At 53.7% G+C, this 22,913-nt stretch overlaps 1 protein-coding gene and 1 pseudogene across 18 annotated transcripts in view; both read right to left on the bottom strand.

Moving 5' to 3' along the window:
- The window catches only part of MSI2 (musashi RNA binding protein 2), a 403,146-nt gene that overhangs the window by 41,375 nt on the left and 338,858 nt on the right, over positions 1-22,913 (bottom strand). For all 18 annotated transcript variants that reach the window (XR_011259687.1, XM_069602551.1, XM_069602544.1 and 15 more), the window contains 2 exons: positions 14,560-14,674; positions 3,599-3,673 (listed from right to left, as the gene is read on the bottom strand). Coding sequence is in view for 17 of the 18 variants with exons in the window: in XM_069602551.1 (XP_069458652.1) it covers positions 3,599-3,673; positions 14,560-14,674 (190 nt within the window). In the remaining variant the exon portion in view is untranslated. The remainder of the gene's footprint in view (positions 1-3,598; positions 3,674-14,559; positions 14,675-22,913) is intronic.
- Positions 3,675-6,191, bottom strand: LOC138447142 (Krueppel-like factor 5 pseudogene; annotated as a pseudogene).

The raw sequence follows: 22,913 nt of genomic DNA, 5'->3' as shown, positions 1-22,913 counted from the left end.
TGAGATGAGCCAAACTGCACACGTTGGGTCTAAAGGATGTGTGTGCATGCTTGTTGCTAAGCTGTGTCTGACTCTTTGCGACCCCGTGGGGCCTGCCAGGCTCCTCTGTCCATGGGATTCTCCAGGCAAGAATACTGGAGTGGGTTGCCATTGCCTTCTCCAGGGGATCTTTCCAAACCAGGGGTCAAACCCAGGTCTCCTGTATTGGCAGGTGGGTTCTTTACCACTGAGTCACCAGGGACACTGACATTCAGACAGATGGCTGTGCTTACATCAAATGCATCTGACAGATGCACGCGGGTCACTTCTCACAAACCCTGAGGGTGAACAAGGGGTGATTCCTGAGGGGCCAACTGAGCCATAACTCATTAATCTGAGAGAGTGGGGAAGTGGGTGATCAGGATCACGGGGAAAGGAAGCCCTTTGGGGTCCTGACCTGATCAGGATGAGCCCTCTATACCCATCCCCTCTGACCCCAGTGGGCTAGGAGGCCCTTGAGGCCAGCAGGGAAAGCAAGGCCAGTGGGCAGCCTGGTGGGGACAGAGGTGCTGGGAAAGAGGGCCCAGAGTGGATGGTGCTCACAGGGCCTAAGGTGAGGCTGCACCAGGGTGCCTCCATGGCCCCCTTCCCAGAGGTAAGTGTGCCTTATTATAGCAACAACCACAGAGGGGCTGGCTCCAAAAGACAAAGACACCCAGATATGCTGACACAATTTTTCTTCAGATTACACTGTTCACGTTAGTATTTACAGAACAATCTGTGTGCGTGTGTGTTCACTTCTGGAACTGTCCACCACAGGATACAGTGGACAGGTCACATATCCTCCACCCCTGTGGGCCAGCACCAAACAGTCCACCCGTGAAATGCCCCAATAAGCCTACTTGGTGATTGTTTAAAGTAAGCTGATGCTTTCTCCCTGGATTCCCGTGAGGAAGCTCCACACCGCTTGTGAGAAGCTCCCCTCTGGCCTGCTGCACTGGGAGGGTGACAAGTGGCCTCAGTGGGGAGGGACTCCCAGTGCGGACAAAAAGCAAACTGGGAGGGAACTGGGGGACAAAGCTGACTTTAAAAAACCAAGTGTAGCACTGGGGATGTGAGTCCTTCCCAAGAATCACAAAGGAGAAAAAGGACGTTTGTGCAAACAGGCAGCTGGGACAGTGCTCAGCGGGCACCGGTAGCAGCCGGGTGGCCCGGGCCGGGACCCTGTCCTCTCTCCAGCGATGGGAGCAAACCCCAATCTGTCACGCCTCTCTTAAGAGCTAGCTGATAAAGACTGTGTCTTGTGAAACTGGCAATAGTCTGCAAAGTGAAACAAGAACAGAAATTAACAGACTGAACTGAAATCAGCGGGGAAAAAAGAGAGGAAATGGGAGACCCTAATCAGGATGGTAAGAATTCCAGCCCACATGCCAATCCAGGAGGGCGGGGGCAGGACCACACAGTGGACATCCGGGCGTGGGAAGAAGGAGCCGCATCCCCAGGGGTGGACCATCACTCAGTGTTTCTGGAAGAGAACTGCTCCCCACTCTAATAATTACCCGAAACGTCTAGCCCTCTTGATGGGCACATCTCTTTTTTATTTTCATGGAAGCCTAACGGTGGGCAGAGGCAGGCGTTAACACCAGCTGTGAGGCCAGAAGGGTGTGCGGCAAGCCCAGATCACACGGGTAGAGCAGGGGCAGCGGCAGATGAGGGGGGATTCACGGAGAGCGCCAGCTCAGGTGGAGAGGAGGCAGTCGGTGTTAAGAAACACCTGCCTCTGCCCATCGTTAGGCTGAGAAAGAACAGTGACGTCCCACCCATTAGACGCTCTACATTCTGCACAGACAGTGGCTACTAGCCTGCTGAGTAAATGAAATGTGGTTAGTGTGGTTGATGAACTGAATTTTCATTTTACTTAATTTAAATTTTAGAAGCTTCACGTGGCTGGTGTGATTGATTGTACTGGACGGATGGATGCTAGAAAGAGGATGAAGTATGGCAGTTACGACCCAGGCTACCCAGGTCCCAATCCGAGCCCTGACCTTTGCTGGTGGTGACCCCCCTGCACAGGGTTTCTACATCTCCAGGCTTCAGGGGAAATCCCAGGGAGGTGCAGACTGTGCCCAGCTTCCCGGCTTGGGATGCCTCGCGTCCTGCTCGGTCAGGCCTGTGGCCACTGGAGCTGCCATGTGCAGATGAGCAGGGGTGCGGGGGTCCCCCTCAGGGCAGCCGGGGACTCCTGCCGAGGGCCCTGCCCTGGTGGGGAGACCACCCTGCCAGGGGTACAGGCTTGTGGGGAAGCCCCCCCCCCCCACTCACTCCCATCACCTGAATCTCTGCTCTTGGGTCTGCTGTTCGCCTCCGCCTTCCCCTTCCACTCAGACCCAGGGACGATCTAGCCCAAGTCCCTCAATTACGGAAGACGAAAGGGAGGCCCCGAGACCCTGGACGACCTGCCTGTGGCCTTGGCGGCCAGGACAAGGGCTTCTGTGGCTGGGTGAGGCCCGTCCCCTGGAGGGCACGGCTCCAGGGCCCCAGTGCCTCCTCACCTCCCCCATCACAGCCCTCCCCTTCTGAAGCTCAGCCCGAGCATGGGTGGGGCTGAGGCCCCCGCCCACCGTGAGCCCCCATCCCCACTGCCTTTAGAACGCCACCCCACAAGGCCACATCCCGGCCCCCTGGCCTCCCTGCAGCTCAGGCCTCCGGGTCGGGCAGGATGATCAGCCAGGAGCGGAGGCCCAGCTCTCCAGAGCCTCCTCCCACAGCACAGAACCTAAGGGGAGAGGACTCTGCTCCTGACACCTTCTCTGGAACTCCAGCTGTCCTTAGGACACAAGCACCCCAAGCACCCCAACACACTCTTGCTCTTCTCCAGGTCTGAGAAAGGCTGGCTGGCCCCCTCTACGGAGAAGCAAGCCTCATAAAACATTGCTTCCTTCAGCAGTGTCCCCCATCCCTACAGGGTCCTTGGCCCCCCAGGTGAGGGTCCCAGGCCTCCCTGGCTATATGTGAGCTGGGCAGCCTGGGCATGTGAGCGGGCAACACCAGGGGCTCTGCCTTGAGTCTCTGATGCCCACGCAGAGGGGAGGGAGACTCTAACCACCCCTCCCACCACCCCAGCACCCCTCAGGATGGAGAAGGGATCCAAACCCCACACACACGTCAGAAGGACATCAGAGCTGGAGGAGGGGAGGGGGAAGGACGATGGGGTCCAGAGAGCAAGACACACAGGTGCTGGGAGCCAGAGGGAGAGAGCAAGACACACAGGTGCTGGGAGCCAGAGGGCTGCAGGAAACCTTGGGCCCAGAGTTCAGTCCCTTCCCCAGGGAGAGAGAACTAGGAAGGGGCTCCAGAAAAGGGAGGGAGGAGCGGACGGAGGGCTCCTGATCAGTTCTCCCCCCACCCACAAGTCATTTTCCGTGACCCGGCACCCGTGAAACACTTCAGTTCATTAGAAACTGCATTCTGACCCAGTTAGATCTATAGGCTGGTCTGTGAATGGACCTAAGTGTGAGCTGGTTCTCTTTAGCACCGCCCCCGCCCCCCCGCCCCCCCCCCCCCCGCCATGCAGTCCACCTCCCGTGTCCCCAAAGCCCCAGGAGACAAAGCCACTCACCTGGGAACTGATAGCCATAGCTAGGAGCAAATCCGGGGTAGCCGCGGCCATAGGTTGCCACAAAGTTGGGGTAGCCTTGAACACAGAGAGAAAGACCATGTCAGTGAGTGCAGCCACCTCTGGTTGGGAGGAGCCCGAGGAGGGTGGGAGTAAGAAACAGTGTGAGTTATTTTCCTCCACAAAGTGACTGTCTCCAGTGGGGGCTCTTTACCCAGGGCCTGGGTCACCCCTTGCCCATGGCTGGGGCACTGCCGTCAGCCTGCTGGTGATGAGACCCTATTTGGGCAGCTGCTGCTGCTGCTAAGTCACTTCAGTCGTGTCCGACTCTGTGCGACCCCATAGACGGCAGCCCACCAGGCTCCCCCGTCCCTGGGATTCTCCAGGCAAGAACACAGGAGTGGGTTGCCATTTCCTTCTCCAATGCATGAAAGTGAAAAGTGAAAGTGAAGTCACTCAGTCATGTCCAATTCTTAGCAACCCCATGGACTGTAGCCCACCAGGCTCCTCCATCCATGGGATTTTCCAGGCAAGAGTACTGGAGTGGGGTGCCATTGCCTTCGTCTAAAACAGTATACATTCAGTATGAGTCCTCAGGTGAGCTTTTAAATGAGAAGACTTTGTATAAACTTTTGTGCAGCCCGGGTAATCGCAGCAGTGGACGCGCCGTTTCTCCAAAATCGGGGTTACTCCTTCTATCGTATCTGACAGGCTGGATGTTTTGCGAAGTAACTGGCAGGGTGGCAGGTAAACTTGGATTATGAATTGCCAGTTTAGAAGCAATGGTAGCAGCGCAGGATGGAGGTGGGGTTAAATTCTGAAGCATCTCTGCTTGTCTATCTGGACTTCCAGGCTCTGAGCTTGGTGGTGACGGGGGTTACGCAAGTGGTGTGCTGGGGAAGAAACTGACTTGGCATGGTGTATGTGCAAGGGGGCATGCTCTGGAATTGCTTGATGGCGGTCGGTGGGACGGCGGAGGTGTGATTGTTAAGGCCCGCCACCGCGGCCGACACTGAAACATTAGGAGTGTCCATTACTGCTGTCTGCTTGGTAGAACTGGGCGTATCTCGATCTGGTGTTTTCAGGAGCTGGTACAGATGGTCCTGCTGGGGAGGGACAGAAGGATGAAGGTCTGGTGTAGGAAGTTCTTGTGTGATGAAAATGTTGCTCACCTCTGGAGCTGCGGTCTGCTGGGAGCTGAATTTGCTGGTGACTCGGGGAGGGCCTGGGTTGGGGCCAGAGGAGGGGCTGTCATCTCACTCTGGTGGCTAAAAATGGTAACAGGTTCTGTCTTGATGTGTGTTACACAGGGTCTCTGGGATTTGTAGAGGCCAGTACTCCGGTGAGTGATGTCAGGAAGGAAGATGTTCCTGTTGATACTGTAAGGCAACCCTTCACTGTCAGCGAAGAACTGGTCTACGACTGAGGCACTGTCTCGCCTATACTTTTCATGTTCTGGAATTCTAGAAACCGGAAGCTGAGGTGTCAGGTCCTTCTCCATCTCACATCTTGTCTGGACCAGCTCCTCGGCGGGCACCCGCGGGCCCGCTGCGGGCTGCGCCTGTGGGTGGTGGTGCAGATGCTTCAGCTCGTCGCCGGGGAAGAGCGCCGCGTCGCGGGCCGGGCTCGCGGCGCCCAGCACGGGCTTAAGCTGCGCGAACACCGGTTCGTCCTGCGAGGCCGGCGGCTGGGGCACGGGTCCCAGGCGGGCGCTCATGACCAGCACCCGCGTAGCCATGGGCACTCGGGGTTGGGGAGGGGGCGGTTCCGGGCGCGGGGCGCGAGTCGAGCGCGTTCCCCACGTCGCCCACACTGCTCAGGTCGGCGAGCTCGGCTCCGGAGGGACCCCTCCGCTCACAAGCAGGCGCGGTTTTCAAAGGCGCGCAAGAAAAGCCAAACTCTTCCGCTCCGCCACACGTAAACGCCGACGTCCACCCGACGACCACTTTCTCCCGCCCCGCCCCACCGCGCTCCCTAGCTCCCCGGAGTCATCTCCAGCCACTGCCTGTCTCTGCCAGCGAGCTGCGAGCGCGCGGACCTGCCCCGCGACCCCTAAGCCCACACGCTTTCTTGAACCTGCAGAGTAAATGCCATGCGTTAGCCCCAGACCCTGGGCCCGCTACTGGTGCTGACATTTGCAGAGCTTACCCTGAATATACTTTACCTTAAAGCTGTTGACAGTGGGAGATTAAAGTTCTTGTGATGCCTCCTTGAGGCGGCAGAGCCAGCACCATGGACAGAGCATAAGTGACGGGGGTGGGGTTTACAGTCTGGGGGCAAACTCAGGGTTGACACCGTGCTTCTGGAAAAAACAGTGGGCCCAGTGAGATACGGCCCAGGAGACGCGGGGACCAGCCGTGTCAGGCAGGGAGACGCCACTGCGTCTTCCCAAGGCTCTGGGAGAACGGGGAGCTCCCGGCTGTAAACGTGCACCACAAGCATCAACGCAAAGCCTCGCCGGCATTTCCCAGCAAGCATGGTCCTTTCAGGCGCCCGTCTCAGTGGGTACCCCGGGGGTGGTGGCTAAATGAGGGGTGCCTGTGGAAACCGCTGCTGGGCTGTGCCTGAGGTGCAGCGGTAACCACTGCAAGTTCTGGGGCTCATGTGGTCTTCGCTCTATTACCAGCCCCCCAGGAGATGCCACTTCAGCTCCCTACCCTTCACTGTGCCTTTCTCCATGTCCTAGTCTCTTGATTCAGGATACAAAGACGGCTGGGGGTAACCTTGAATGTCAGACACCCATGGCTACCCCATTCCAGCCGGCAACTCCTCTCCGTCTCCCTCTGCTCAATGTAGAATTTCAGTCTCTTTACACTCTTAAAATACCACCCTGGTCACCCTCCCACCTAGTCGACGACGACCACCACCACCACCACCTGCCCAACTTGTGTTCTGGCCTCTGAGCCAGACGTCTGTGGTGGTTTTGGCTGCTTGGCACCTGAAACCCCTTCTCTGTGTTTGAGTCTCGAAAGGCCTCCCTCCTGCTCTTGCTGAGCCTGGCAGCTGGGATAGACTGTGATCCTGGGCTGGGCCAGTGGAAGTCTGCCTCAGGGGCCACGGGGGCAGAGAAAGCAGTTCAGAATCTGTTCTGGTGTCAGCAGCACACAGAGCCCAGGGTCCACTGACACCAACAGCTGCCCCCTGACTGCGTCATTCCTGGGCTGTCCCTTGATTGGACTGTGGCTGACCGCCTAGCTGCCCAGTTCCTTCCTGTTCCCCAGCCTTCCTGGCAGTTCTGTGCATTGCCCAAGCCCCTTCCAATAATCTCCTTTACTGCTGACAGCAGTCAGAGTTATTTCTGTTGCTTTGTCACCAAAACGCTGGTAGAAAGCTGGTCTGACGGGCGGGTTTAGGACAGTCTCCACTCCCTCCAGCCGTAAGGATGATAGTGACAGGTTTCCACATGTATCCCCGTGGCTCCAGACAGCAACGTAAATACCCTAGACACAGGCTCTGGAGGCATATCATCTGCCTTTAAGGTGGCTTCTCACAAGTTACAAGCATTTTCTGACCCTGTAGATGATGGCTGAAGACCAGGACCATTCACGAAATTCCAGCTTGGGAGCCTCCACATGAGTTAGAGTTTGCAGGTCTTCCTGCTGCCTGCTCTGAGTGCCCTTATGCCTCATGTGTGCGTGCTAAGTCGCTTCAGTCATCTCCAACTCTTTGCAACCCAGTGGACTATAGCCTGCCAGGCTCCTCTGTCCATGGGATTCTCCAGACAAGAGTACCCAAGTGGGTTGCCGTGCCCTCCTCCAGGGGATGTTCCTGACCCAGGGATCGGACTTGCATCTCCTACATTACAGGTGGATTCTTTACCGCCGAGCCACCAGGGAAGCCCCTTGGAGGTTCAGAAGTGGGCCTTACCCTTCCTCACTTCTCTGCTTATTGGAGTCACAGCTTCTGCCTTGACCAGAGGATCTGTCAAGAGCCAGGACAGAAGCTTACTGGACTGCACATCGGGAGGCGGGTTCTCCAGGCCTGCCTCTGGCCCAGGGCCATGCCGTGGGGGGTGACCCCCTTTCCTCTGGGTGACTGAGTCGTGCCATCTGTAGGGACCTTTGCAGGACCCCTGCAGCACTAATTCTCACCAGAGACCCCAATTCTCAACAGAAACCAGTGGTGGCTCCTTTCCTTTGCTTTGGCTAGAGCCTTTCCAAATCTGCCATCGCAACTCACCATCCAATCAACCAAAACCTGTTTATACCCCAAAAGGGTCTTGCTGCTTGCTCTTTCCCCATGAGCTTATTCTCCCAGCACCTGGTTCCTGGTTGGCAGCCGGCTGCCCACACCAGCCAGGGTGACCTGGCAGCTTTGCCCTGACTACAGAGGAGCAGACCCCAGTGAGTCCGCTGAGCTCTGGCACCCGACAGGGAAAGGGCGACAGAGATGGGGACTCGGGTGCCTCGAGTGGACACACACACTGGCTCCTTCCTTGGTATCTATTTCACAGGTGGTCTGCCCAAGTCTCCTCCAAAGTAATCACTTGCTATCAAATCAGATCTTTCAGCACTAGACTTCTTACCATTATTTCAACAATATTGATAAATATGCAAACAGCCAAATCACCACTGCTGAGGGGTTTTCCTAGTGAAAAATGACTCCTCTGCCTCTAACTTTAGCACTGGGTCTTACATATTTCAGTGTTAACATGACGCAAATTACAAGCCTATGTGTCACCGCTGAGACTCCCTCAGGGTAGGTGGGGTAGAGGGTGGTGAACACCCCGTCCCTCCCTGATTCGGGTCACCAGTACAAAGCCGTTGTGTCTGCTTTCTCCCTGGCACAGGAAAGACGAAAAAATGGTCAAGTTCACCCCAATCTGGGGCCTCACCCCAATCTTCCCGGACATGTCAAAATTGTCTCCTATACAACAAAGATGAGAATTTGGCATCTGCCTGAGTGGGGGATCTTATCTCCACCCTCCATCGCTGAACATCCTCTGGGTCAAGCAGATGAAATCATAAATTTATAATACAACATTACTTCAATTTTCCTCTTCATTTACCGCTGTGCAGCCCAGCTCTGCTCCAGCGGCTCACAGCCCCAGCCACACGGGGGAAATTGGCTGGCTGCATATCAATAGCACATTACAGCAGCCCCATGCAGACACTCCGTCAAGCCACATTACAGTGAGATGACCCAGCCACCACTCCCATTAGGAGCCAGGCCCCTCCTGCACTGGCCACTGCACAATTTATTTGCTCCAGTACTCTGGATGCCTGATCAATCCCACAGTAATTATCTCTTGTCACCAAAGAAAAAAACCAAATCTTCTGCCTGGATGGCCACCTTTTGTGCGGACAGGCTTTCCATTGTGTGTGTGTGGGGGGGGGTGGGGAATCAGAAACCAACCAGAGATTTTGAATTTGCCAGTCTGATCATTTGGGCGATGCTGGAAGAATTCTCAGAATTGTGGCTGTAGATATTTGCTCCAACCCTAAAAGGTGTCTGTATTTTAGAGGGGCACATGACAAATTCTCTTCCCGGCTCTGTGACTCAGCTAACTCAGAGTCATGGAAAACTGCTCCACTGAGGTGCCCGACTTGAAAGAGACAAGAGACAAGGGCTGTTTATCCAGGGAGCTGCCAGCAAGGGACAGTCTGCTGGCGGTGTGCACAGTGTTGCCTCGGGCACTAGGGCGGCTCCATGAGGTCTGCATACAGATGAGATATACCCAGTGCCAAGAGCCCCTCCCAGGGCACCGGCTACAAGGACTGGGGCCAACATAATCACCTGGAGTCGCAGGGGCTCCTCCAGACTTGTGCTAGCCCATTAAAATTTAATCGAATTTAAACTATATTAAAAAAAGTCACTTCTTCAGCCCCACCTTAAATACACATAGGCACATGTAGCTACCATCTCGGGTGGAGCAGATATAGAGTTTTTCCACCATTGCGGAAAGTTCTGCGCACCGTGCTGCTTTAGAAGGAAAACGAAGAGCTGAACTTTGAGTCTCCTCTGTTTACCAGAAAACAGCTGAACAAATGGAGACCTCCTTTTGGGTATGACCTCAAGAGATATTTGGGGAAAGACAAATCCCAGCTGAAATTACAAATGAGTCTAGGCATGCGGCTGTATGTTCCAGCCAATCTCCTTTTGATTAGTGAATGCCAGCAGATTACAGCTCCTTGCCCCTTCCAGACCAAAAAAAATAAAAAAATAAAAAATTTTTTGGCTTTCGTTTCTGAGGGGCTTAATGTCGGGGGGCACTGGGTCAGGATTTCACAGCGTTGGTGAGAATGCCCCTGGCTTTCTTCAGCTGGTCAACAGTGCCTCTTTACTTCTGGGCCCGTGAGCCGAAGCTTTTTTACAAAGCCTCAGCAATGAGGTATTTCTCTACTACTAGTATCAAACATGTTACGTAGTGTGCGCCCAGCGAGGTCAAGATAGAAGTGGTAGGATTATGTGTCTCAAGGCAGAGAAGGCCAAGAGGAATCTGATACAGCAACAATAATCATGTTTGCTTTTATTGAGTCTACCTTCATTTAAGAAAAAACAGAGATTCTAATGCACTGGGTGGGCAAGGCAGAGAACAAAGTCCAAGGGCTGCAGAAACACCTTTCCTAGGGGTGTTGCTTGATTTTGGTTTTGGCCGTCTCAAAGGCAGGGAATGATGACTCCTTCTCTCCTACACTTTCTTCAAGGAGTTCCCATTGGGCTGATTAGTCCAATGATTCTGTCAAAGGCTATGAAAACCAAAAACCAAAGCAGCTGTAGGTTTCTTGGTTTCTTTCCAAGAAGGTTGGCTGCCACATCAAGAGAGATCAAGAAAGAATAACTGCGCAGCAATACCCTCATCAGCCTCCCTCTGATGAGATCTCCAAAGCATGGAGAAAATCTTAAAGGGCATTTAAAAATTAGTTCCATGGTTTCCAAGTCATTTATAGATGAGGGTGCCTGTTGTCTCACTAGAATGTCAGCTCCCTGATACCAGAGACTTCCTTCTCTGCTGTCTCCTCAGCATCTAGAACAATGCCTGGCACTTAGCAGGTACTCAACAGATACTTGTTGAGTGAATGGATTTAAAAGCTTTAGCGGTTTATCGTCTCAACTCTAAAAACCCCCACCAGTGTTACTTAATTTTCTATCCTTTCAACAATAAAAATTTTAATCACGGGAACCTCACCTCCTTAACAAACTTAAGTGTTTTTGCGTGAGCCAAGCTCATTAACCAAATTGGTGGTGGCGGCGGCGATGATGGTGATTCTAAGGAGGCCAGTGCACCATGGAGTTGGGGACCCAGGTGACTGACGGGGTCAGGTCAGGCCATCCTGCCAAAGGATTAGACTCCGGTGATGCCATCCCTTTAGAGGGAAAAAGCAAGGGCTTCAGCCACAGTGCAGCAGATTGCATCCTCCTCGCCCAACAGTCCAGGGGCTCGGGGTGCCCAGCTGCACCCGCAGGCGAAATGGAATGTAGTCCTGGGAAGATCCTGGTGAGCACATCGAAGGCCTGGCGGAGACCTCAGCCCGGCTGGGGGTGGGGGGCAACAGGTTGACCAGACTGTAGACTGTGGGCTTGTTTCCTAGGTGCTGGTCTGATTTCCACCTCTGCTGAGCTGGTTCCTGACTGGGGGCACACGTGGGGACCTCTCAGGACGCCCCATCTCTGCAGGCATCTGGACAGCCTCAACATAGTAGCTGGGGGATTCAGGAGAGCCGGGGGCGAGGAGGCTTGGAGTCCAGTGCATGGATCTCCTTGGGAGGCAGAAATTCTAAGACAATCCAACTCCTCTGACTGGGGTCTGATCCGAGGATGAGGGTGCAGGAGCCAGGTCACAGTCACACACAGAGGCAGGTCGAGCGATGCTCTTGGTCACTGGCAGGAAGGGGTCCCAAGTGGAAGGGCGTCAGGCACCTACTTGGATGGTAATTTGCCCAGGGCTCCCCAGTATGTTACTAATAATTGCTCCCAGGTTGAGTATATATTACTGTGTTTTGTTGACTGGAAGACACACTTCTTTTGTTTTGAACATCTTAACATCCCGAAAGTGGTCATCATCTCTCAGTGAGGTTTGGTTAAGCATAAATTCTTTCTTTCTAAATAGTACACTATGTGTCTACTTGAATTTGATGCAACGCAGCACTGGCTAGGCATGGTACGGTTTCATTTATTCTCAACACCCCCTGAAGTGTGGGCTCCCACCTCCCGATGGAGGGGTAACTGCAGGGCGGCGGGGCTGTCCCTCCCCACGTCACACACTGACCAGGAGAGAAACCTACATCCCCCGATTTCAGAGTCCCGAGCCCTTCCCCAGGGTCCACACAGCCTCCCGTGGTGGATGTGGACCCACACCAGCAGTTCAGCTCAGAGAGCTCTCTGCCTGCGTGGTGGAGGAGGCGAGCCTCTGAGATCCGAGGGGGCCTGGCCGGGGCGTGGGGCGTTCCCTGGTGGGAGCCTTGACCACAGCCACGTGGGCAGAAGGCCAGCCCTTAAGCAGCACGGGTGGGGGTGATGGGGTGAGCTGGGGGCAGGACGCCTCAAGAACCAACAGCCTCAACCACAAGGACGTCTGGAACTACCCATCACTACCTCTTCACTGCGGCTCAGAGAAGTCACAGTTTGGAATGCGAGAGAGCACAGTTGGGGCAGATGAGCAAACACCTGGCATTAATCACGTTCCCACCCCTCAGCGAGCAGGAGCTAATCGGACTGTGCCAGAGAAGCGCGGCCCACTCGGGTCTGCCCCCTACCAGCTGCGGCCAAGGCCCCTGGGCCTGTCACCTCTCCCCACACACACTGCCTGGACCTGGCCCACCAGCAGGCTTGCTGGCCCTTGGGGTTCCAGGCTAGGATCCTCACATTCCAGCTACCCGGTCTGCACTGCCCTTGACTTGCTCCTGCCTCGCATCCTAGCTGAGAGGTCACCTCCGCACGGGAGGTGTTCCCTGATTCCTGCGACTGGTTTCCGTTCGTCATCACGTGCCTGTGAAGCATCTCGCGAGTCTGTCACGAGTAATCCCACACCTGTGTGATGCTGATGAATGTCACCTCTGCTCCGTGAGGGCAGGGCCCATAGCTGCCTTGTTAAGCTCTGCCGCCCAGGGCTGGCCCTGGGCCAGGCAGGCAGAGGGCCTCCAGGACTGCTTGCTGTCGAATGCTTCCTGCAGCCAGCGAGGCCCCTGCCTGGGCGCCTGTTAGGAAACCTCTGGTCTCTGGAACCCTGAGACCTTGCTTGGCATCTGGGGAGGGCACAACTGAGCCGCACTTAGCTCTTTGTCAGCTGATGTGAATGCGTTTACTTCTCTTCACACGTCTGCCTCCCCAGGAAGAAAACCAGCTTACTCTTCCCAGTATATACAGGGTACTAAGTGAGAGGCAGAAAGGTGGGGGCACTTCCTGAAGATCTGGACTCCAAAACTCTCCCCATTTGATGCCCTAGAGACTTTATATTCAACATTTAAAACTTCAAGAATCTGAGAGCCAGCAGGTGGTAATGGGCTCAACTCTTTTTTAAGATTTGATTTTAAAATTCAAAGCAATTAATCCATTTGGGGTTTCTTTTGGTATGAAACATAAGGTAAAGGTAAATATAAAAATTATGTTTTACAGCAAGAGCTACATGAATGTCTTGTAGTCAACCACGAAATAATTATCACCAATTTAAAAAAAATTTCATTTCTTTATAATAATTAAACTTGTACATAGAAATACATTTAGTTTAGGCTCTTTAACTTTTTCTACCAACAGGTGCCTTCCTATATGCCACACTATTTTAATTATTGTAGTTTTCTACTGTGTTCTGATATATGGTCAAATTCTCTTTTTTTCTCATTTCTCTTTAAAAAAAATTTTTCTTATTTATTGTCATGTGTTTCAACGCCCACATAAGTGTTAGAACCATTTGGCCAACTTTTAAAGAATTACAGTAGGAATTTTCCCTGAAACTCTGTTAAAGTTAAAAAGTTAAGAATTAGCATCTCAGCCATTTTGAGAATTCTCATTCCACTTTTTAAAGTTCCACAAGATAACTTTACGTGCTTCTGTTATTTCCACAGACAAATAGATACCATCATTTTTAAGAATTTATAAAGCCAAGAAAAGTTTTATAAATTTAAAACTGAGCGAGGAGCGATTTAAACACCAGCAAATCTGAAAATACACAAAGAGCTTATCAAACAATATAGAAGAGAGACTCTTAGCCAAACCAAATGAAACCCATTAAAACTAGACAGGCTGCGTGCCTGAACGGAATTTCACCATTAACTACCATTTATCCCATTTAATTAGTATTTTCCCAACACACAATAACTTGCACTGAAATACCGTTCTCTCGCCTTGAAATTTCTAATTATTGTTGCGAACCACACCATTACGCCTCTCCACTGCTTTCTCCATCTTTCATGCCGTTTAAGCGGCAAGATTTTCAATTATCTACAGAGGACGGACAGCGATACCTTTAAGGAAGGGGGATAATGTGCAACTCAATTTCTCTAAAGGCCAGGAGAGATCATTTTTCGTCAGAACAAACACACTTGGTCTTTCATCTTTTTTTTTTTTTTGCAAATAAAGAATAAAACAGGTTATTTAAGACATCCATTTAAATGCAAATTTTGATATCCCAAGAGAAAAATGTTAATCATTTAAACAGACAGGATTATCTCCCACCCTTGCCATAGCCCCTCCTCTTCCAGCTTCTAGACAATGCAGCCTCAGCCCACGTAAGTTTAAGTCAGCCAGGAGTCCCTAGGTGTTTAAGAGCTCCATGTCAGTGGAGAAGCCTGAAGCAAAGAGAGTAACTTTTCCTCCTTTCGAAAAAGGGAATGGAAAGGGGAAAGAATAATACCAAGCATCTCCGATGGGTCAGGCATCTGTATGTTTCTGCTAATTTGGTGATCACAACTGTCTTGCAAGAGGGATTATCATCCTCATAGACAGATGGGGAAGCTGATGCTTGGACAGATGAAGCAGCTTGCCCAGCTGGAGGGTGACCCGGTTCCCAGGCCCTGGCCCAGACTCACCCAGCATCCCCATGCCGAGCATGAACGCGTCCATGGTGTAAGGCAGTCCCCGGGCCCGGCCTCTCGTCCCAGGTGGGAACATGACTTCCTTCGGCTGAGCTTTCTTACATTCTACCTGTTAAACAGAGAGGCGAACAAATGAGATGCAAATGGATTCCATGTAAATGTCAAATGCAGGACTGATCTGGTTACAGCTAAGTTATTTTTAGCCTCGCTCCTTACTCACTGTAAAAATAGCCACGCCGAGTAAATGGCCTGCAAAACTAAAGAAAACACACCACTTGTACAAATCCTGCTTTAAAGAAAAACCTACAAGGGTGAGACTGGGTTTGGAGGGGCGGCCAGGACGTCAGCTGAAGAGGCATAGGCGTGGGTTGGAGCTCAGATTGGAGCCTGTGCAGAAGGCAGGGGAGGTAAGGGGACTGGCAATGGCTGCTGGATGCATCTGTGAATAGCAACAACAGCAACAGGAATAATCCGTCATGATTATGCGGCCCTTTACACGCTTACACATTTCTCTCAGGCTCTATCAGGTCAGTCACTCTTCATATCAGGCCATCTGATCCTGTCTCTCACTAAACAGACTGGCTAGTTAAGACCAACCTAGACAGCATATTAAGAAGCAGAGACATTACTCTGCCAACAAAGGTCTGTCTAGTCAAGGCTTTGGTTTTCCCAGTAGTCATGTATGGATGTGAGAGCTGGACTATAAAGGAAGCTGACCACAGAAGAATTGATGCTTTTGAACTGTGGTGTTGGAGAAGACTCGAGAGTCCCTGGGACTGTGAGGAGATCCAACCAGTCCAACCTAAAGGAAATCAGTCCTGAATATTAATTGGAAAGACTGATGTTGAAGCTGAAACTCCAATACTTTGGCCACCTGATATGAAGAACTGACTCATTGGAAAAGACCCTGATGCTGGGAAAGATTGAAGGTGGGAGGAAAAGGGGATGACAGAGGATGAGATGGCTGGATGGCATCACCGACTCAATGGACATGAGTTTGAGTAAGCTCTGAGAGTTGGTGATGGACAAGGAGGCCTGGTATGCTGCAGTCCAGGGGTTTGCAAAGAGTCAGACATGACTGAGTGACTGAACTAAAGTTGTCTTTTAAAAAAAAAAAAAGTTGTCTTAGCGTCATATCATACATGAGAAAACCAAGCATCCAAAGGCTTGTGAAACCCACTTATAAGCCATATCCCAGTAGGTGAGGGCTAGGAAGTTGGATTTTTAAAATTTCTAGGTCAGTGATGCCACCACCTCCTTAAAACCTGCCCCAGCACACTCCCACAGAAGTAATAAGATTAAACACGGATTTACTTTGCAGCTATGTCTTCCAGTGGTTGCTAATCTTTCCTGTTTCCCCCTCTGCCTCCAAAACTTCTCAGTCCTATTCTGCTCACATCCAGCAGTTGTTTATTTAGCAACCTTAATGGTACGTAAGGCAAACCCCAGGAAGGAAGTGAAGCTGTTGCCTGCTGAAGCTCCTACACCGTTATGTCACCAGTGTTCTTTAGGCCCTTGCTCAGCGCTTCTGTGCTTTCAGTTAACAGGCAGACTTAACAAGCACTGCTAGAAGGTAATCAGTCCCGTTGCTGATGAAGACGGAATGTTGTAGGGCAAGGCAGGGGTGCTTAAAGCTCCAAAAACGGACAGCACGCCAGCCTGGTGGTGATACAGAAAAGACAAGCCTCAGGTATCTTTTGCTAAAAGGCAATCTGGGGCCATATGGCATAGGAGCCGAAACCCCACATTGCTCAACAGCTGCTGAGGGGTCACTACCACACAGACAATTACTATTGCTCACGGCACAACTGAGAGATGAAGAAAAAGTTAAAATTGTGTGTGATGTGCTTCATTTTAAAAAGGACCTACACAGGTTATCCATTTTAGAGAGATTCTCATTCCAAATACTTCAATTAAAAAATAGTTTGGTGCTTAAGGCTAGGGGAAGCTTTAATTACCTAAAATATTAACTCCTCTTTCTTCAAAGATGCTGGATACTAAGTGTTACTGTCGCTCTTCAAAGAGTGATAACCACACGTTTTTTAAAAGATGGACAAAATGAGTCAGCATTCACGACTGATACGTTTAATACAAAGAGTTTTTCTAGATTAAGAGGAGTGAGCATCCCCAAAGAGGGATGGGTAAAGGACACAAACAGGCAACTCACAAAAGTCCAATAAAGGAGCATGCATTCCCGAATGAGACATTCTCTCTCGCCAATCAGACTGACTGCGATGAAAGGATTATTTGATGTCAGAGTCCCTGAGAGTATGGGGAACAGGGGTGGAAACTGGCAAATATTTTTCTGGAGGGCAACCTGATGAATAGCAAAAGCCGTAAATGCACACATCCTGTGACCAGTAATCCTACGTACAGGGATTTATCCCACAAGGATGCGGCTATTCACCACAAGCATTAGTTACAATTTTTTTTTTCAAAAGGAAATACAAACACTCCAAGAACGGAGAGTCAGGCTGAGTTTGGCTCACCCAAGCTGACTGAAAGCTATGCAGAGACGGAGAAGGAGGCTGATAGGAATACACACAGGTACTGGAAAACCCTCAGTCCTGGGTGAACCAGGATGGTTGGTCTCCTGAACTGCAAGAGGTGGGGAAAAAAGCAAGTGACAGTGGAAATATATATCACACACGAGAAAAATACTAAAAAACAAATCACACCAAATTCGTCTTGAGTGAGTTTGTGCTTTATTTCCATGGTGCATTCTTTAAAAGAAATTAAAACAATTAAAAGAAATTCTTTAAAAGAAATTATTAATTTGCTGGCGGCACTGGGTCTCAGTGGCGGCACACGGGATCTTTCATCATGGTGTGTGGGTTTAGCTGTCTTGCAGCGTGTGGAATCTTAGCTCCCAGACCAAGAATCAAACCTGCGTCCCTGCACTGGAGGGCGAATTCTTCACCATCGGACCACCAGGGAAGCCCCTCCCTTGTACATGCTGCCATTATTCCTTATTCTCCCAGCTTTTTTTGCTTTGAGTCTTACTCTTGCAAGCGGGGTGGGGTGATTTGTAGGAAATAAAATTCACGAGAATCGGGTCTTTCAGATGCCTCTCCAAAGCCCAGGGTTCACGCTGTGCTCCTGGAGTCCAGGTCTCACCCTTGGGCCTCAGAAGCAGGCTGAGAAGCCGCATCTGAAGTGCCTGCCCAGGCCTGGGGAGATGGGTGTGCTGTGCAGAGGCAGACAGATAATTACATGACGCCAACACCAGGCTCTGGAACAACACGCTAAGCGGCTCGCTTCCTAATAGTCCTATCGGTGACAGTCTACCGCACTGTCTTATGAAAATCTGCTGCCTGTTTCCAGGCAACCTGATCAACGAAATTTCAGGTTTATACAGTTTTCACTTGGGAAACATAAAGGTTAACTGACTGTAATGGGAATATGTTCAACAAACCCACCTACTCTTCCTCTCGCTGAACGGGGCGGGCAGCTCCGCTGGGCTCTGCTCTGTCTCGTCTCGCAGCTCTGGCTGCCTGGGTTCTGGCAACCCCCTGCCGCCCGCCGTGTCAACGGTGAGGGCTCCCGGGGACCTGAGTGACAGGACAGGCAGCCGTCGCCGCAGGGGGCCTGGCCTGGCTCAGCTGGCACTGAGAGCTTCTCAAAGGGTTCCGCAGGGCCAGGGGGCCTGACCCCCACCCCACCTCCTCTGATGATCTGGGATGGAGGGAGCACACAGAAGGGGAAAGGCGCACAGATCATGGATCCCGTGTCCTTGCAGCGGGCCAGGGGCTTGCTGAGGATGCCAGACTGGCCGAAGCCTCGTGTCTCCCACCAGATTGAGTGTTCAGGGCAAGGATCAGGGTCGGCCTCTACTTCCTGGTTCCTCTGAGAGCAGGGACTGACTTGCATGCCCCTTAGGGTCAAGGAGATGCAACCACTTAATGCCACAGTGCTGAGGGGTGCAGCGTGCCCAGTGAGCGCCAGGCGGAAGGGGTGCAGAGACACATAAGGTGTATAAGGCAGAGCCCTGGCCGCTGTCTGTCGGTCTGCGAAAGGAGCAGGTCCTGACTGCGCTGTTCTCCCAACACAGGCCAACACTCATTGCCCACCCTTGTCACTTCTGGGCCTGTCGGCCTCTGCAGCTTCTTGAATTGGTGGACATTTGAGTCAACCCATCACCACTATTCCCCCACGGGGTCCTGGGCAGAGCGGAGAACGTGGCTTGAGCACTGAAGCCAGAAGCCCAACGGGGGAACCCTGCGCATCTCTGCAGCTCCGTGCACGTGGCCACCTGGCCGCAGGCTGTCCCAGTTTCCAACTGCCGTGCGACCAACTCCCCCACACTTGGTGGCTCCGAGCACTAATTTATCTTCCTTCCTGGGCTTCTGAGTGTGAACTGGGCCCAGCGGGGCTATTGCTTGTGGTCAGCCGTGTAGTTGTGGTCAGACGGTGGCCGGGGCAGTAGCCAGAGAAAGCCTGCCTCGGGGGAGGGCCAAGAGGCCCTTCTCCTCCCCACGGCGGGCAGTGGGCACTGCTTTGGCAGGCACTGTTCACCATGGCTTCTCTGGGGCACACAGGCTTCTCCCCAGCGTGGGGGCGGAGACCCGAGAGAGTGTCCGAATCCACGAGCACCCCAAGGGACCACGGCAGAGGCCGCCTTGGGTGTCACGGCTACTTCCACCACCTGCTACTGGTTACACTGGGCCAGCCTGGATCCAGTGTGGGAGAGCAGCGTGCAGTGAGCACACAGGGCGGTGGGACCCATGGCGACTGGCTGGCTGGGGCGGTGGGCACCGAGGGCTGCCTTCACCACGGGGCCCAAGGCAGGGCACAGAAGTTTCCCTCCCAGGGCAGCCCTGGAGATGCCCGTCTGGCTCTCCGGGTAAACAGAAGCAAAACGGGAGTGGTTCTCCTGGGGATCAGCTCTCCAGCTCCTTCAGCGCCAACCCCTCATTGACGGTAAATGCTCCCACCACCCACCCGAAGTGCTCGCTCTTGGGCAGGCCTGGGGAGGGGGTCCCGTCTGAGGGAGGAACACCTCCAAGGCTTGGGTCTCCCCAAATCAACAGCTCAGACCCCACCTCCACGGCTTCTCACCATTGCTGGCACTGCTGCTGCTTCAGCAGGCGGCTAGACAATAGCGCCTGGGGGTGTGGCAGGAGGTGGCGCAGGGATTCCAGGTGGGTCTGCACTCGTAGGAAGCCTCGGAGGCCACCTGTGACTGACTGCTCACTCCAGGAAGACGAGGTCTCCTGTTTCAACTTTCATGGCTGGCAAAGCCAGCAAGTAAGCCCACACCGGGATCCAGACGCCAGCGATGTGCCAACCCCCGGAGCTTCATGAGTCTGCTTTAGAGTTCCAAACATGCTGCTGTGCTTGGCCAACTCGCCTTGCAGGAGAGGGTGTGGCTTCTCTGCAGCCCTGTGGTGACGGGCTCAGAAGGAAGCCCGTCTTCAAAAACAGGACAGCTGAGGTGGTCGGCCGTCCAGAGGGCGAATCGGAGCCCTGCGAGCCGGATGCGTGGTCTCCAGCCCTCTGCGCGGGCTGCTCGCTGTGCGGGGTGCCTCTACCTCTGCCCGTCGGAGCCAAAGCAGCTCAGCGAGGAGGTCTACTGTTTCTAATGCTCTACTTTGAAACAATTTCAAAAGGACAGCGCAAAGGACACTGCACGACCTTTTCCGATAGCTCAGCTGGTAAAGAATCCGCCTGCAGTGCAGGAGACCCCGGTTCAATTCCTGGGTTGGGAAGATCCGCTGGAGAAGGGATAGGCTACCCACTCCAATATTCTTGGGCTTCCCTTGTGGCTCAGCTGGTAAAGAATCCGCCTGCAAGGTGGGAGACCTGGGTTCGATTCCTGGGTTGGGAAGATTCCCTGGAGAAGGGAACAGCTACCAGCTCCAGTATTCTGGCCTGGAGAATTCCAGGGACTGCATATAGTCCATGGGGTCGCAAAGAGCTGGACACGACCGAGTGACTTCCACTTTCACACCCTTTATCAGTCATCTGTTGTGAAGGCTTCATGCCTTCTGCTTTGTCATTTGCACACTCTTTGTCGCTAACCGTGAATTTTTTCCGGAACCATCTGAGAGTAAGCTGCATATATTACACTTTGCATTTCCTGAACATAAAGATATTTTCTTATGTGAGCACAGTGCGGTTAGCAACCTCAGGATGTTTATCTTCTACGAAGTACTTGTATCCAAGTTCCTGTTCTGCCAGTGGCCTCAACGATCCCTGTACTGCGTGTGGACAGCACACAGCAGGAAGCTGAGGCCCAGCACGTCACACGCGGCGCCGGCGCTGCAGAACCATGAGTGGGGAGACTGGGTTTGAACCCAGGCCTGCCTGGTGTCCTGGCCCAACCAGGGCGGCAGGCCCTGTGCCACCCTCTCTCAGGGGACGGGCAGGCGGGGGGGCGCGACTTGGCAGTGCCTTTGGAGACAGCGCCGGGACTGCAGCGGGGACGGCTTTCCTGCAGCCAGTCTCAGTGGCCGCCCGAGCCCCACGGGCCTGCAGCCCGCATGGAGGCCAGCTCCCACCGGGCACCTTCTGGTAGAGACGGGCGGCCCAAGGAGGACGCCCAGGCCTGAGACCTGAAACGGCGTTTGTCCTCTCGCCGTCTCTACACACACAGCCCCAGTCAGCACGTGCCCCAGGGCTGGGCCTCAGCCTGGGGAAACCCAGCCCCGTGCCCGTGGCCTTGGCTTGCCACGCAGCACAAGGGCGCTCTGTGTGGCCTGAAGGGGCCAGTGTCTGCAGCTCTGATTCCTCCCCTACAAGGGTCACGTAAGCAAGGACTTATCCTCCAGGGACAGAGGGGTCGACTTCAAAGGATGAAGGTTCACGGCTGCGCAGAGACTGACCTGGGCCGTCAGGCTGGCGGGAGGGCAGGGGAGGGCCACAGTGGTGGGCGGGCCTCTCGGGGCAGCCGGGCACCGGGGGGATGGCTGGCGGCTTCTGCCGTAGGCGCCATCCTTCTGCGGAGCTCCCCGCAAGATGCCTGGCCACGGGCAAGAAGCCGCACCCCCTCCCCAGCCGGGCTCTGTGGGCTCCAGGCCAGCCCTGCGCCTCTGAAGCCCCACGCAGACACCACCTCCTACTCTGAGTGGAAGGGCCGAAGACCCTCAGATATAAGCATTCTGGGGTCCCAGCTCGAGCAGGCAGGTCCCCCGTGTTTCCAGTGAGGCAGGAGAGCTGAACTGCCCCCCGGAAGCCCCACAAGGCACCCGCCACGGTGTCCCTGGCTCAGCCTTCTGCCCCCACCCGCTGCTCTCACGCTGTGTCCGCCAGTCACAAGCTGCTCCAGACACGCCAGGAGGGGGGCCCTCACAGGGCTCTGGCCTTCGGGAACCCGCAGAGCAAGACAAAGCCGGGTGAGCTCCTCAGAGGGGAGCCAAGTCCCCCATCCAGCCTTGGGCCTGGTGCCCGGAACCAGCCTTAAGAGCATGGAACTGGTGCCCGGAACCAGCCTTAAAAGCATGGAGTGTGCTGGCGAGTGCGTGGCCGCGGCAGATGAAGACATGGGCCCCCTTCGCCGTTGCTCCCAGCTTCGGGGCGGCCGTCGGCTGAGGGCCTGGCTGTAGACACGCACGCTGGAGGCCCTGGTGGCTGCCCTGGGGAGACCCAGGCCTGGACTCCAGCGGGGCGGGGCGTCTAGCCATCCTGCTGCACCCACCTCACCAGAGCCAGCTCTTCTGCAAACACGGGAGGACCCTCAGCTGGGCGACCAGCCACGGTGAGCGGAAGGGAGGCCTGCAGGCACTCGCCGCCCTTTCTCGCTGCCCGACATCTCCACCAGGCACTGCCCTTGCAGACGGGCACCAGACGGTCCACTTGTACGGAAGACTTGTCCTGCTGCAAGGCGAAGGGGCCCCCACCTATAGGTGACCCCCCTACTCCCGATGGGCTTTAAGGCGGTGGGTGTTACTGTTCAAACTGAAATGGAAATGCCAGCCTGGGAGGTGAAGAAGGCCAGTGGAAGCATCTACCTTCAAAGGACTAATGCTTGCTCTAAGTGGCCCAGAGCCACTCAAGGAGCACGGAGAGTCCCGCAGGATGCAGAATTTTGACTTCCCCTCTCCCGTCAGGGGATTCAGTCTGGGGAGGAAGGAACATTTAGTTTTCTGAGCACTTCCCATATTCGAGGCGTGGTCACGACATCCTTGTGTATGTGTGTGTGCTTGGGTAAACATATATAATTACATATATTTATCACAGATAAAACAGTGCCTGGCACACAGATGTCCTCTACGAAAGCTCACTGTTCTCAGCTAATCATGAATCAACTCCCCATTGCGTCTACTATTTGGCTTGACTCACCCCATGGTAACCAGTCCATCCTAAAGGAAAATCAACCCTGAATATTCATTGCAAGGACCGATACTGAG

Source organism: Ovis canadensis, chromosome 11, assembly GCF_042477335.2.
Source record: "Ovis canadensis isolate MfBH-ARS-UI-01 breed Bighorn chromosome 11, ARS-UI_OviCan_v2, whole genome shotgun sequence".
NCBI classification, from domain to species: domain Eukaryota; kingdom Metazoa; phylum Chordata; class Mammalia; order Artiodactyla; family Bovidae; genus Ovis; species Ovis canadensis.
This window is presented reverse-complemented; position numbering and strand designations above follow the sequence as displayed.